The sequence below is a fragment of the Syngnathus leptorhynchus genome, chromosome 9, assembly GCF_054491065.1.
Source record: "Syngnathus leptorhynchus isolate UIUO chromosome 9, UIUO_Slep, whole genome shotgun sequence".
Taxonomy (NCBI): domain Eukaryota; kingdom Metazoa; phylum Chordata; class Actinopteri; order Syngnathiformes; family Syngnathidae; genus Syngnathus; species Syngnathus leptorhynchus.
Genome location: NC_141203.1, coordinates 6,435,694 through 6,452,500, shown reverse-complemented (window position 1 = coordinate 6,452,500; position 16,807 = coordinate 6,435,694). Strand labels below are relative to the sequence as shown.

General features: G+C 41.6%; 2 protein-coding genes across 3 annotated transcripts in view; both read left to right on the top strand.

Annotated features, from left to right (window-relative positions):
• The window catches only part of LOC147050862 (aryl hydrocarbon receptor-like), an 8,387-nt gene extending 4,483 nt beyond the window's left edge, over positions 1–3,904 (top strand). Inside the window, exons 8-10 of the mRNA XM_085921262.1 lie at positions 86–227; positions 378–1,950; positions 2,148–3,904. Coding sequence (XP_085777388.1) covers positions 86–227; positions 378–1,950; positions 2,148–2,288 — 1,856 coding nt within the window. The 3' untranslated portion in view covers positions 2,289–3,904. The remainder of the gene's footprint in view (positions 1–85; positions 228–377; positions 1,951–2,147) is intronic.
• Positions 3,905–7,885: 3,981 nt separating this feature from the next.
• Positions 7,886–16,807, top strand: part of kalrna (kalirin RhoGEF kinase a) — a 76,077-nt gene continuing 67,155 nt past the window's right edge. The window contains exon 1 of one of the 2 annotated variants that reach the window (XM_085920223.1): positions 7,886–8,152. In XM_085920223.1, the coding sequence (XP_085776349.1) occupies positions 8,086–8,152 (67 nt within the window). In that variant the 5' untranslated portion in view covers positions 7,886–8,085. The remainder of the gene's footprint in view (positions 8,153–16,807) is intronic. The other variant, XM_085920222.1, reaches the window with a different exon arrangement.

Here is a 16,807-nt window from a genome sequence, read left to right as displayed (position 1 = left end):
AGAAAGTTGATCCTCAAATGAAGTTCTTGACCTGTTGATACGACACCGCCAACAACAATAACGATTGCATGTGTTTGTGTTATAGTGATGAAGACTGGCGAGAGCGGACTGACGGTCTTCAGGCTGCTCACCAAGGAAAATCGCTGGAAATGGGTGCAGGCCAACGCTCGTCTGGTTTACAAAAATGGCAAACCTGACTACATTATCGCCACCCAGAGGCCTCTTTTGTACGTTTCCTTACTGGTAAACTAAAACTGAAAATGGACTTGGAGCCATTATTTGAACGCTCAGTTTACAATTTCAAATCCTCGCCTTGTATAATATTTAGAGTAAGACCATAAAAGTTCCACTTACTAATCCTGTTTTATTTTTGGCAGAGATGAAGAGGGAGGAGAACACTTGCGGAAACGCTCCATGCATTTACCCTTTACATACGCTACAGGCGAGGCCTTGCTTTACCAGTCCAACCATCCCATCGCAGGCTTCAGAGATGGCCTTTCTGAGAAGAACAGCAGTAAGTCAAAGAAGAGCCGGACTGACAGGCTGTTGAGGGATGGTCTGGATCCTGGCTCACTTCTCGGGGCCCTCATGAGCCAGGATGAGTCGGTGTATGTTTGCCAGCCAGCCCTGGAGCCCAAAATTTCCTTTCACAGCAGCTTATTTGGAGACCAAATCGGCTTCTCCGACTCCAAGTCCGGTTTGAACAGAAGCTGGGACACACAGAGCAATGGTGATGTGGATCAAAGTATCACAGAACCGGGAACCAGCTTTGACCCACTGCTTGCGACTCTGGACTCCCTCTCGCTGGAGGGCCAAGGCGTCGTGGATTCGGAGGACGGCGGCTGTTCAAACGGGGAGTTGTTTGGCGCTCTGGAGGGTTTGGGGCTGAGCGCCGAGGATCTCGAGCTTCTCCTGTTGGACGAGCGGATGATTCGAGTAGAGATAGACCCAGAACGCGTGCCCACCTTGGATGACCTACTAACGAATGATGAAATTCTGTCGTACATCTATGACTCCATTGAAGGAAAGACTGATTGCGCAGATCAGGGAGGGCAGGTGCCAACCTGCAATCCCTCAGCGAGCGCAACAACCGGATCAGTTTCGGAAAGCACTCTCACCTCTGACACAAATGTGAAAATGCAGTTTCCTCACCATAAGCCTCTCGCTGCCGGGAAGGCTCCCATCCTCCAGTTGTCCCAGCAGATGCAAAAGCACCTCAGTATGTGCTCAAGCAAAGGGGCACAAAACTGGGGCCATCAGAGTGACCGGATCGGGCATGCTGAAGCTGCCTCGAACGGACAATGGTCAGCTCAAGACATTCTCGTGAATGCAGGCATCCAGTTGGAACACATGAACTCCCAACAAACTGTTTTCAATGGCAAGACGTCAGAACTAGATGAGGAGCTTCTTCAACAGCATCAAACCTACCTTCAGCAGCCGCAACAGCAGCCCCTGATACAGAACCAACTCTCACAGCAGTGCCATGCCAATCCGAAGGCCGCCATCCTAAATGGACTCTGTGGCGTCTCCAGCACAGAGCAATCGGCAGTAAAATCACAGTGGCAGGACTTTGGTTTCGGAGAGAGTCTGGGCCCGTGCCGCAATAACTGCCAAAAAACTCTTGCGGACACCTCGATAGATTCCTGCATGGATTACGGCATCCCCGACATTGACCAATCGGATTACTCCGTTAACGGCGGCGGGTTATTCGGGAGCAGTGCGCTTCAACACAGGGCCGAGTCTACAATTTCATCATTCCAGGGGATTACCCAGAAACGAAAGCAGGAGCCAATCCCAGTTCCTTTAGCTCAGGTCATCTCCAGCCTGTCGCAGTGCCCGCCTCCGAATGCCTCGCTGGAACAAATCCTAGCGGTCGGCAAACCTTGTCGACAGTTGGACCATTACAGCATGGTGGCCTCGGATTTGCCTCATGAGCCCAATCACGGCAAGGTAAGAAACAATACACTTGGATCTTACAGTACTCAGGGAAGCACATTTAAGATGATGGTCAGGAAGCTTCCCCCAATATAACACCAAATTGGTTTCTGTTATTCGTTATTATAGATGAAGACCTTCAGAAGTATTCCAATTTTATGATATTGTGTTCAAAAGAATATCATTTGTTCTTACCTTCTCGGACTGTGCAGATGGAGAATGGCAGCATTCTGACAGCAGCATACCCAACACTGCCCAATGGGAATGGCGCAGCGCCCTCTGCTGGCCAGATACCCTGCACGGAGGCTCTACCAGGCCTCCCTGATCCACCAGCCACTGGCTTCTACCTCTGACCAGCTGGCCCGCGCACTGCAAATGGCATACATAATATACATTCACACACTAACTGGACCAGCCTTATAACACACAGATAAGACAACAAACAAAACTGATTAATGCTGTCCTGTTTTTTTTCTTTTGTTTGTTTGTTTTTTGGCCCAGGGGGTTGAGCGATCATCGTATTATTTTTCAAGTCATATTATCATAAGAGTCCTTTGTTTACAATAATGCAGTTAGAGAGTTATGTGAATGATGCGACAGACGATTCAGGGTTTTCTTTTAGCAAAGGAGTTGCAGATGAGCAAACGGGTTTGGAGTCGGCGGGTGTTTGTCTGCGCTTCATGAATGTACAAACACAAGCGGGAAAAAGGGAGGGAGGCTTTAGCACTAAATGCAACTTTTACTTTCACCATAGTCCCATCAAATATCTGCGGATCTTCCTGATGATAACACATGTTCACCAGCCAGTTCCATAGATACACCTGAACAATCAAATCCAATATAAAATCTACTTTTGCATATTCCCGATTACTAACAGACCTCAAAGAAAACATGATCATCCTAATGGATGATGTCATACTTGCTCCTGGTCAAGAAGGCAGACATTTTTTAAATGGATTGTGTAGGTGTACCTAATGAAGTGTCCAGGGGTTATTTGCTTCACTTTACATGTCTAAGCTCCAAAAAAAAAGCACAAAAGCAAGCAAACAAAACAGTTGTCCGTTATGCAACAGGAATGTAGTGTTTCATTTCTTTATTGAGTTGTCCCTGTCATCAATGAGATTAAATGTTTGAAAGGAAGTAGATGATGCTTGGATGATATCCTGCACTTTATTTCAAGCAGCCATATAACGCAGCAACTCTGCAGTCAGGTCAAAACAAAGCCTGATTTGTTCATGTTGTATTTTATTTTTTACTGATTTAGGGAAGTGACTAATGCTAACTAGCCGTTTTCGGATGACACCCTCACAAGCACAAACATTTCTGTACAATTGTTCGTGTTCTCTTTGTATTGCTCAAGTTGAATTATACAGTATATATAGAGGTTTTTTTTTTTTTAATTGTTGACTATGTTGCTCAACGTTAATTTTTGGGGTGTAAATGCATTCAACTGACCTGAAAGTGTTTTAAATCCTTGGCATTTGTTTGAAGAAATTTGCTTCACTTTATCCATTCTGTAGACATGTAAAGCAAATGTCAGTGAAGGAAAAAAAAGACAGTAGGATTTATCTAATTGCTAGTTGGTGCAATGACAGACTCTTAAATGGGTGAGGTAGCTGCAGATAGGTGAAGTGAGACAGAACGTCTGAAATTCTAATTTTTTCCCCCCCAAACCATTTTTAACCGTGACATTGCTTGAGATAAGAAAACATGAATAGATCCCATAAATAATTCCAAATGAAATAGAAAAACTGTTGCCATCATAAAACATTCATTAAAACAATAACCACATCTTAGGGGCCAGATATGTGAAAAAAAAATGAATCCATGGTAATATTTTGTTACTACATGCTTTGATGATTAATGATCATCAAACACTACAAATGATTTCTAGCCTCACACTTTTCACAGAAGTCAAACACAATGAAAGAAAAACACTACATTTAACATAAACTGATAATAGCAGATAACCAAGTGATTTAATATTTATAAAATTATTTATTTATAAGTTGTTTTGATTCCCTGAAAACTTTGGACAAATTTCAATACAGTATATAAGTATTTGCACCATTCATTGATTCTCGCTGAGCTACGCCACTTTGCTTTTGTAATGCTTCGTTTAGGGATTGCATTCAACTGGAATAGTCCATTTATCGATTGTTAAGAACGTGGGCGATCGTATGGAATTGACTATTGGCAGGAACCAGAAAAGGCAATGTCGAGTCATTCAACTAGTTTGTAGTCTGAAGAATGTGAACCCAGAATTCCATCTCACAAACGAATACTTAAATGATCATTGGAGCAAATGTAGTTAAATGTTCATCTCTAATACCCACAAATGAGCCCAAGGAGGCATAAGAACTGAAGACGCACAGGAATAAAAAGATTGTATCAATCTTGTCATCTAGAGAGTCTTCTTCTCGAGATAGCACACTTTTTGAAGATATACTTTTGCGGCAAAAAGCAGCAACTGTTGAAAACTAATAGGAGTTTTGGGAGCAGTTAACAAGCAGTTACGAGCAAAACCAAATGTGAGGATTCAGTGGAGCTCCCTACAGAAAGGACACAGTTGTAAAGAATGTTTCTTATCCGTAGTTATAAAAACAACATTTTTTTACAAAAGGAGTAAGGAATGGAGTTGGGCAGCGGAGGAGCGATGCTGAAAAGAGATTTTAATTGTTGAGATAATGTCAGTACTAGTGGTATTAATATTATTGTTCTCTGTTTTATGTTAAAATGTGATTCACGCGTGGTTACATGTCATTCAGATTGACTCATTTCCTTCCTGTTTATTTTTTTCTGATTTTTTCTACAGCTGAATTTTTTGTTGTTGCTATATTTAATATGATTGATGTGACTTATTAAAGATGTGAAGACAAATATGTGATCTGTAAATATATAAAAAAATAATAATACTGGCGTGTACATAGTTCGGCCTCACTAGTTTCATACACTGTTTTTGCGACACTTGCCCCTTTGTCCATTTTTTTTTCTTTTGGATTTATTGTTCTTTTTTTTTTTAAAGACATGTAAATAGTGCAGCTCACACGATGAGAACAAAACACTATGACAGCCTGGAAATGGTGCCATACTGCTGAGTCTTTTAACGTAGGAGTTATAACGTGAAGTCCAACATGCTTACGATGGGACAAGGTTGTGTGCGTGTTGTCTTCTGTTCTTCTTTCTTACAAATAAAAAAATCTCAGTGATCACATTGTTGGACAAATAAGTAAATAAATACCAACATGTTTGCAAGCCTGTTTGACTGACATCCTCCGACAATAAGGGGGCGCCCAACATTCTCTGTCAGTGACAATTTCCTGTGTGGCGCCCCAACATGTAAAGGTGCTTTGTGCAGCATTATAACATCAATAAATCATCATTGCCACATTAAGCTTGGGGAGTGTGCATCTTTGTGCATTTGGCATATGCACTTCTCAAGTAACCAATTTGCTCAAATCATTTGGGGGTAATTAATTTAAGCCTCCATTGTTGTTTCTCCTGATAGCTTTTCTGTACAAACGAGTTGGCCATGCACTACAAAGGTGATCAACCTTTGACCAATACACCTTTTTTTTTTTTTTTTTTTTTTAATATTGCTATTAGCAAATTTACACCAGCGCAAGAGTGATTTAAAAAGAACAACAAAAATGCACGGCTTACTGGTAAGTGGAGATTTTATTACGATTGTTATTTTAAAAACAATAATGCATGCTCACGGACGCGCGGCTGTCATGTATACTTCTGCCCGCTAGAAGGCAGCAGCTCATAAAACAAAATAATTCATCAACGTCATATATCAAAACTAACCCCGCAAGACTAATGTCACCAAAAACAGCGGGAGTAAATGAACAAAATTATGTTTATATTTTATATATTTTTTAGGATTATGGAACAGGTTTTTTTTTTAACATGCATAAGTAAATTACCTGCATTATGGTAAAATGCAGAATGAAAATCATGCAATGCAGCCATAATAAAAACATAAAGTTACAAATAATAAATTGACTTACTCAGATTTGAAATATATTGTTATAATCTAGGCCAAATGCTTAAAACAAGATGGTTTTTATACTCGTACAGGCAGAATTCAATACTCCGGGGCACTATAGGGAAAATCCTATAATTGTAGGAATTACATTCAAGTACGAATTTGCAAGCACGTTCGAACGTATTTACCTGTCAAATTTACTCCACATTGGCAGTGCCACGCTTTCATTCAAGATGACCTTATTCTTAGATAAGTGATAGGCCGCTGCATACCGATGTTTGTTCCTCACTCAAAGGAGCCACGGGACCATTTTTTTTTTCACATGTCACAGTCAATGCTTGTCAAACTTACAGATGTGTCGGTAGCCTGCCGGCTGGCGGGCAGACGTGAGTGTTTGGTCGGCTGTGTGTCTTTCTTGTTATATTTTTTGTTTTAGTGTTCAGTCTGGTCAAAACTATGCAGAGCAGAGCAGATGAATCATGATGTGGGTAACAGCTGAACTCTCTTGAGTCTTTGGTGGTTTGCTTTTCATGAAGGTGCAGTTATATTTCAGGTTGTGGCGCACGCAATGATGCTCATGCATTTAAATATGAGCATATTACTCTTTCAGCAAGTTGATTCATTCCTACAGTGGCTTAGGGTATGTTTACATGTGTTTTGGACAAGTTTTACACACAATTTAAACAGTCCTATATTTTTTCATGAAGCAAGCATTGGACAGGCTGATGATGAATTCTACTAATCATAGCATAACATGGTTCATGTTTCTTCAGTCTTGCATCAATTTCAAAGACTCAATGCTGAGTGCTGTACGCCAAATTTAGCGGGCCAAAAAGCGGATTACTTATTATGGTACTGCTGAAAACGTTTGACACAGGAAATACAAACAAAGGAGTGAAACAATATTTGAAAGGACTCATGGGCAAATGCAGTAAAACGACAGGAAACCAACCAGATTGGATGCAAATCTTGTCGCTGCCTGATAAAAATGGACACACGCTACATTATGGAACAATCACGTCAGTCTACTAGAGTGCTGTTTGTCAATAAAGGCTCTGTCTCTGCACCGTTTTAATAGGGCTAAGGGAGTTCATTTACAATAGCTGGTAAGATTCCATTGCTTATTTGCTTATTTTATTCGCATGTGGTGACAGATTGCTGTTTGGCGTCTTGTTGAAAGCATTGTTTTTGTTGCAGTCAACTTGAATCTGTGGCTTCGTTTAGAACCGTGAGCTATGTTTTGTTTCTTTCCATAATTCACATAAAGATAACAGTTTTGTCACAAATAATCACAGATCTGCCAAAAAAAACGCATATATATTTAGGACTATGCAAGGGCGGTAGGCGGGGGACACCTTGAAGTGGCTGTCAGTCAATCTCAGGTCACACATAGACAAACAACCACAGCCACGGACAATCAGAGTGGTCAATCGGCTTACCATGCATGTTTTTTTGGGAATGTGGGAGGAAACCAGAGTACCCAGACAAAAACCCATGCAGGCACGGGGAGAACATGCAAACTTCACATCGGAAAACCGGAGCTGTAATCAAAACCCTGCTCCTCTGAACCGGAGGCGGACGTGCTCGCCATGCAGCCCCACTATAGTATATATTATTTTTTGTTTACATATGAATATAAATTATTGACTTTCAGCATCCACTCATATGACGAAACAAAGTTTCCAAACACACAAACGCATTACATCGGTATCTCAACATTGATTCACAGTTTCACACCATCAGCAACCATCCAAGGTTCTTCCTTGTCTGTATTTGGTCAGAGTCGAACTCTAACCAACACATATGATGCTAATAAAGGTCAGTGGATTGAACGGAGGGAGGGGATGGAAGGAGGGGAGGGAGGGAAGGAGGGGAGGAGGCGGGCGGCTGGAAGGAGGGAGGGGGAGGCAGAGAGACCCTGGCGGAGCAGCGGGGAGGTTGGACGGGGAACAATAGAGAGGAGCGCCGCCAGCCTTCAGGCTCCAAACAAACGCAGAAGGCGACAGAAAGCAAGCCTGGGAGCGTGATGGAGGCCACCTAAAGTGTATCTTGGACATGTGAGGACTAACACCGAGTGGATTGTTTTTTTTTCTTACCTTTGTGTCTCTCTTTTGTTTTGACTCATTTGGCGGTGGGGTTGTGTCGAACCGGAATCCGGCATGAACCCCGTAGAAGCGGCCGAGGAGGCGCCCAGCGACCCCGACACTGATGCATTCTTCAAAACAGGTAGAAAGACCGGGGTGGAGTGGAGGGTGGGAAGGACACGACTAAAAATGGCTCAGATGTGGGACCTTAATGCTTTTTCTCGGCGTGAGGAGGGAGGCTCGTTTGTTGCACATCAGCCCGGTGTCGTTCTGCAGTTTTTAACATCTCCTCCCCCGTGTGTGCTTCTTTGCATGTGTGCACGTTCATTGTGACTTTCTGTCAGTATCTGTGTGTGTGTGTGCACATATAAAAAGCAAGAAGACTCCCCCATGCTCGAATCAGCTGCTCCAAGAAGCCAGTGTTCCCTAATGTGCAACTCAATGACGTTATCGCAATGATGTTCAAGCCTCTGCAGACGGAGCGTGCGTGTGCGCGCGCGCGTCGTCTGTGTTGATGTCTCCTGTGTTCACGGAAAGATCACGTGACTGTATGCACATTTTAAATACATTATTGCCATTTTAAAAAGCCTAAGTGTCAGTGATTTTTATTATTATTATTATTACTGGAGTGTCAATCAATCGATGGGCTTTGGGATCGATTGGTTTTGTGGGTCAGCGAGCATTGCAAGAATTGGTAGTCATATTCCTGAATAGAGATTTCACTGTTACTGCTGAATCTAAAGCATTTTGAGTTTTACATTTTTTTTTTTTACAAATGGGAAAGATGGATTATAGATTCAACTGTTTCCCTCCTTTCACTCCCCACTCTTGACTATACGCATTAAAAGCTTGACTTGAGACTTGTTGACTTGCTAAAAAAAAGCAGAGGTTCAGTTATTGTAGTATTCGATGGTACCCTGTTACCAAGCCATCATCTTTCAACTTGAGCGACACTGTGATGCTCTTATCAAAATACCGGCAAGTGGCAGGGCCAAGTTGCCATGGCAACACACTGTGATCAAGTTAAAAGCATGGGTGTACTCCCTTGATGAGTGAATGATTTACATCAGCGAACCAAAGACCAGATTTAATTGAGTTGGATGGTTTCCATTTTGGCAGTAATGGGTTAGACTTGGGTAGGTGACTCCGATTCTTGAGGGCCGGTGTCCTGCATGATTTCTATGTCTTCCGGTTGCAACACACCATATTCTAATGATCAAGATTGTTATCCGGTTTCTGCAGACCTTACTAATTATCTGACCATTTTAATCAGGTATTATTTTCCGTATTGATTGTGAATTATACTTCCTTCGCCGTTTGAACCCCACAAACTAGTCGTTTTGTTATGTTTCCGCAAAATAATAACGTAGACCAGAACTTGGCAATGTTGATATTCTCTGTCTCTCTCTAATGTCTTTGCGGCAAGAAAAACTGTTTACAACCATTAAAATTGTTTGTGCAAAGGTCTGGCGCACAACTTTGAAACCTTTTGCAACCTTGAACAAAACCTGACAAAAACAACATTGGGGTTTGCGCAAACACTCGCAACCCTTTTGCTGCTCAGTGAAATACAGTGATCCCTCGCTACTTCACGTTTCGTCTATCGCGGCTTCACTACATCGCGGATTTTTTTTCCAAATTAAAAAAACATTTAAAAGTCAAAATAAAACTTCTAAATTGAGGAAACGTGTCTAAACTTTAGGACAATGTAGTATTGCTCCAAATGTTCGTTTACATTCCTTTAGAAGTCCGTTTTTGCGTGTTAGCACGATCGCAAATTAGCATCTTTCCACTAACTCCGCCTGCCCAGTACTTCTTGTTGGTGACCGTACTTCGCGGATTTCACTTATCACGGGTGGTTTTTGGAACCAATTATCCGCGATAAACGAGGGATTACTGTATGTTTTTTTTTAATGCTATTAAGGTTATGTATAAGTTTTTTTTATTTCAACGAGAAAAGCACACTTAAGCATGCTAATGTTAATATTAAAGACAGTGACTGAATGGCTTTTTAATTGAAATTCGTGGGTGTGGGAGGGAGGTGCATGTGGTCAAATTTAAACCCGCCATATTTCCCCTGTCGACTGAATGTCTCCCTTGCTGATGCTTTCTAGAGGCAAAACACACAGCACTCTTAAACTTCTGATCCTATAATCACCACTGCTGCCTATCTTGGCAGACAAAGAACAAGCATATTTTTCCTCGAATTGAGATATTTATTCTTGATGAAACTTTAGGGGCAGTGTTGACATTCAGATTTGTCCATAAGACAGATAAATAAGAAATTACCTTCATAATGAAAACATTTGACAAACTTTTGTGTTGTTATTTTTTCACTTTTGGGAAAAAATGTTAATTCAAATGGTATTTGCCCATCTAAACTGTTTACTGTATTTTTGTATATACTGGGATGAACCTAAGCAAGCCACTTTACAAGATGAGTCGCAAAGTGCTTACAGAACAGCGAAACGCCTCGTCACTTCCTCGTTTGTGCATCCACTTGTGCAAAACCCGTTAACAAGGCGCTTACGTATCTATTTCCTTCAAGTTCCCGGCGAGGTCTCGTTAGTTGTCTATTATTCATCTGAAATGCATCTCGGCCCCGCTGCCGCCTTAATGGATGCTCGCTGTCTGTCATGAGTCCATAAGATTTAATAATGTCTTTTCCGCGCCGCCATGTCTCTCCTTCACTTGACACTTTGGCGGGATCAGATTAGTGGCGGTAACGCTTTCAGGCAGTGACTCGGCTGATTCAACAACACGAAACTGGCCCTTGCTTTGATTTATAATGTCTTACAGATAGGTGCCATTCTAACTAGGCCAGTCAAGTTATTCGTCACTTACTGGTATTGCCATCAGAGTGACAGTAAAGTGTCTTTTAAAAAAAAAATATATATATATCTTTTCCGGCGGTCATTGGTATACTTTTCATTTTTGTGTGAAAGTTACATGTATTAAAAAGTTAAAAATAGGTGTCAGCGTGGTTTATAAATGTTTCCTGATAGTTTGACAGCTGTTGTTTTTATTTCCATCATTTCTTATCTGAACTTTTTTCTCCATATTCCAATTTTTTTTCCATTTTTTTTTAATTATTCAGATCCATCTCAGAAGTTCCACCCCTCCTTCAAATATGGGCCAATGAGTTGCATTTTCTGCTGAATGAATTGACAAAAGCACACAAAAGGTGTTGATTGCGAGTGTGTACGCGTGTTAACTATTCACACTAGCAGAAAAATGCTGCATGACAATTTTAATCATTTTATAAATAGAAACTAGAATTATCAGTTGGAGACAAGAAGTGAGTGATGCGCACACGCACGCACACACACACACACACACACACACACACACACACACACACACACACACACACACACACACACACACACACACACACACACACACGCACAGCTTCATATAAACATCCATGCTCTTTAGATGCCATGCAGCTGCCACATGTCAATACGATACCTTCTGCTTTTCCAAATTAAGATTCACCTGGTGTTATTGTACTAGTATGGGATTAACATATTGATTTACAAAGAAGCAAAGAACCGGGTTATAGTTGTAATTTGTCTTCATCTTTATGAGGCTTTTTAAAGATAAATATTTGGTAACCCGGCTGTCAACGTTGAAAGAGAAACGCTGCACCTAATGTTGTCCGCCAGTTGGCTAGTAAGACCAGCGATGGGGGCTGCGGCTGCTTCATCAAGCTGAGTGTCTTCTTGTCGTCAGGGCTGAGATGAAGTCATCAGTCTTAAATTCACCTCAGATGGGACATTTTAACGATTGAGTGATCTATTTCATCATAGGTTATCAATAAACTACAACCGAATATCCATATCTGTATGACACAACGAGTGTTCTCATTGATTTATTTGGATCGCCCAGTGTGATTTCAGTACAAATGACACTTGAACACGACGCCGACATTGTTGCTCCGTTTACCTTAACTTTATTCACGTCAACAAGCACTACCGCTGCGCAGTGAACATAAATTCTGTGCGCCTGGTGAACAGACACATTACACGGCCAAGTAATCAGTAATCCGTTCATTGACTTGGATTCACACACACATAAAGCACATTACATTGCATTCAGCCAGATGAAAGTTCAATGTAAAGTGAATGGGGGAGGGAGTGTGTGACAATGTAATTTCTTTGGGAAAAGGTTGCGGGGGATTCATATTACAAATCAGACTCCCACTGAGGGCCCAGCGTCCAATTGGTGAGGTCAACTTAATCAATTAGTAAGTTCATGTAAATGAATTCAAGCGTGCCGGTAGGACAAAGACTTGTTTCCACACGCAGCTACAAGATCAGGTCAGGAATAGATAATTATAAATCAGTTCAAATGACAATATATTTTGAAATATTTTCCCCCTTGAAATGAATGGAAGTAGAAATCTGTTCCAGGGTAAAACTGTCACCACACACGCCATTCCATATCGGTTCCGTTTAGACATCGGCAAATAAATGCATCAGCTTCTTCAAGCCATTTTACAGCCCTGATACGCCTCAGAGGAGAGAAAATTCTGATCTCCTCTTACCCCCATTCCAATACTATGTAACTGCCATTCTTCCTTTTAAGAGCAGCACAAAATTGGAAAAATGTCCACTTCTACAGACAACGTAAAAGCCTCTGTTACGTTTATGATACTACCTTCAAGGTAAAATGTCACTGCAATGATTTCCTGGAAAATCGCCCGCCTCCCTTCCCGTGTCGATGCTTGCCAGAGGAAAAACAGCGTCTTTTACAGACAGGGTCATGTGATCCAATCACTTTCTGTTCAGGGTCAAAATGTCCACGGGCAGGCCCCCGCCCTGATTCCTGAGTCATGGCGAGGACACTCACGGGGAGGTGCTACCGAACTGTGATTTATCTGTGTGCATGTGTGTGTGTTTGGTGTGTGCGTATGCTGTCATCACAAACAATGCGGTGGTGCTGAGGAGAGAGCAGGGAATCCCTCCCTCCATCATTCCCTTTGTCTCTCGCCTACTCATCCACTGGCAGATGGGTGTGAAGAAGTGTGTGTGTTTGTGTGAAGCAGACACAAGTGCTTCTTATTTGGATTAGCCCTTATTACCCACCGGGGGACGAGTGAGAGTGTTAAATAGATAAATACAAAGAGCTGACTTCCTCTTCCTCCCCCTCCTTCTTCTCTTTGTCTCCTGACTAGCCATAAAAGCTTCCTTCTCTCCACACACACACATGCGGGCATATGGGGTGTACGCGTGGACTGGTGTGACGAGCATCTGTTTTCAATGTAATCGATCACAAAGAAATCTGCTGTGTGTTTGTGTTTCACTAGCTGGTTAGCAGTGCTAGCTAATAGGAACTGATGATATTAACTACGGTGAGCAGGTGTGCCCGCATGTGACCTGTGTCACAGGATGCTTTTATTTTGATTGACAGCTAATGGATAAAAAGCCTCACATGATTAAATCAACCTTCAACTCCAAAATAAACACAGCGGCGCCTTGGGATGCCATTGACCTGACCTACATTTTAGAGATAAAAGCCGTCTTTCGGCTGACTTTTCGCATCGACTTGCAAAACATGTCGCGTTGGTCTATCTTGGCCACAGGTGTCAAACACAAGGCCCGGGGGCTGGATCCGGCCCGCCACATAATTTTATGAGGCCCGCAAAGGCAACTCGTGTGTCAACTCAATGTTTCTTGTGAAAATAGCAAAATTATAAATTGTCTTCCCTTATAATAATAGTGAGATATTACAACATTATTTTAAAACCCCACTTTGAAAATAAATTAGAAAATTGTTCAACTTTTTTTTAATGCTGGATTCTGTAGTGTGTTTGCAAGAATATAAGGGAAGGGAAACCATAACTACGATGTGACCCGCAACAAAAAACGAGTTTGACACCCCTGATTCTAGGTCTTAAACGATGATATATTTCTATATTTTTTGAGCAACTGATGGATTAAGGAGAAATGAGCTTCCAGGATCAAACTAGCAAGGGAACATAGAGAGGGAAAAAAGACTGCTTTTTGATTCTTTAATGAATTTTGGATGAGCATCATTAAATCATCAAACGGTGAGACGACAGTGCCAGAATATGTCAAAGATCACAGCGTAATTGCACTTTCCTCAACTTGCTCATAGCCCGTATTAATGTTTCCACTTGCCCTCGCTCTGTTCTATTAATATGCTACACCCAGCCAGGTTCTGTCCGCTCAATTACAGCCTGACACATATGTTCCTCTGCATGTGTATGTTGGCTCAGGGTGACAGTGCTTTCATTCCAAATCAAATGCAGGATTACAAAGAAATGAAGCCAAGACAAAAAAGGTAGGAAAAGGCTGAGTTACATGACAACACAAAGGCAAACAGTTGAAAAGGAAATCGCTACGAGTGTTTAATTGATCCCAGATGATTCATTCATTCCTTTATTCATTCCACCAATAACTGTTGTTTTGAAAATGAATGAAAATGGGTTTGTTTTAAAAAAATGCTGCGGTATGATGCTGCAAAATGCGGTGTTCATGGAGCAGCCGTCACACACACGCAGACACACACACATATACACACACTATGGGCCTCTATTGCATCATATTGACATCACATTCAAAGTTCTGTCCACCTCTAATGAGCCATATTCACATCTTATTTAATGGTCAGCGCATCTCTAATGTGGCGTTTTAAACTCATATGTAATATCTATACAGCTATATCAATGACACAATATTAATCAAAATCATAACTGATGTCGAGACATCCATTTTCTATACCATTAATCATCATAGGGCTGGCTAGTCAATTGCAGGCTTATATAGAGATGAAAAAATTGACCTTCGTGTTCACATTCTACTGCCACTAATGGTACGGAGGGGTATTACAACTCCCGCATGTGCAGAAGATGCTTAATGGTCAGCGTCACTATCTGTTGTGATGTATTTTCGTCATTTGCCAATCACATTTGGCTGATGTCGCATAGGCCTTAACATGTTTGCGGAATGATGAATCCCCAAACCTCCAGATTGTGAGGCAGACATACTAAGTCATACAACCTGGTGCCCCATAACACACATAATTTTTGTAATATTTAACACCTAATCTCGAATACATACTGCAGAAAGCAACAAAGTGTATGCAAAGGACAAGAAACGGGTCGTGTAGTTGTGTACAGCTCTTTCATGTCAAACTTTTGGAAAGCACATACAACAATTTGGCAATCTGTGCTCTCGATGGTGGAATAAACCTGGAACGAATTCATTGTGCATCCAAGCGGAACTAGTGATTCAGCTGTATCTTTGACTTTGATTTTACTGATCAAAAACATCTTTTTAACTTTTAACGTCCGTCACCTCCACATGCACCCTAAACTGCCACTGTCCTTTATTCACACATCCACACGCGCACATTCCAGGTTTGACCACGGCGTCTATGTTTTTCCTCTCCATTGCCAGCTGCTGTCTGCTCACTGAAAGCGGATCTCGTGGGTGAGAGACATAGAAGCAAAAAGAGCGAGTGAGTGAGAGCGAGAGAGGGAATTTCATCTGATAGCTGCAACACGTGTTCCATGTTTTAATGTTGACTTCCTCTAGGAAGGCACCTATATAGCGTCCTCTTGACCCCTGACCTCGGCGCTTAATTAAGCCCACGTGTGTGTACACAGTGAACGCTTGTGTACACATTCTATCTGTAGAAGTCACATTCTGTTCAGTTGTTCATAGACCATGGATCAAAAACGACTTTCTATTTTACGATATCAGAACATTTTTCTCGTTCATCCCGAGTATAAAACGTTGAATACTGACTGATCACTGTGGGAGCATTCTGATATATTTGTGTGTGTGTGTGTGTGTTGTGCTGAGTCAGCAGCATCCAGATGGCATCTCTGTGTGTGGTTGGAGCATCGTACAAATGACTTCACCCTGCACCCTCAAAGCATCACACTCCCACCATCGGCTATTAACGCTTGATGTGATTGGCTCAAGCTGAATGACTCACTCGCTTGTCAACGATAAGAAGAATGGTGTGACGCAAACATGATACAAAAAGACACATGGGGCCTTTGGGAGTTGTTGTGTTGTTTGTGGTCTGCAATTAGAGAAAGCGTGTCACTGCATGGATGCCAACCAGGAAGGTTTAATAGAAGGAAGAAAGCATTGTTTTTATCTGCCAATGAATCGATGGATAAAGAACAGATAGCAGAAGTGCTAAGTGTTTGTCGTTCAGCCACAAGCTACTCTTAGCTTAAATTCTGGCCAGTTTACGTCATCTCTAGCGATAAGTGCTTGGCTGTACGTCAAATTTGTTTGGAATGGAATTAGTTTAACATGAATACCAGTGCAGCATGGAGAAAAGGGAGCGCAGTGCAAACGTAACTCCTCGCCTCTTCCAGGCTCTTCAGATCAAGGCAAATGATAACAAATTGTGTTTTATAGGATAATAACTTAGACTGCTTAAACTTTTACTGTTACGCTTTTCGAAAAGATTTAAGATGTTGTATAAAACATCACACACAAAAAGTAAGGACTTTTGTGTTTGGTAGATTATTTCTTGGTTGTAACAGTGTTTCTTGGCAATCAATTGTATACTTAGAAAAGCCTGTTGATGCCTTTTTGTGAGAAACATGCGTGCATGTGGGACGAGCAACCGAGTAATCATTACAGGTACCTTAGATTGATACCAAAAATAAATATATCATTGATGCCAGAGACATCAGATACGTACTGTATATCATTGTTACCATGGTTAACATAACATTGATTGACACCATAGACCAATGCTTTCCATTGTTTCTGCAGTAAATTTGGGACCAGAGTGTGATGCA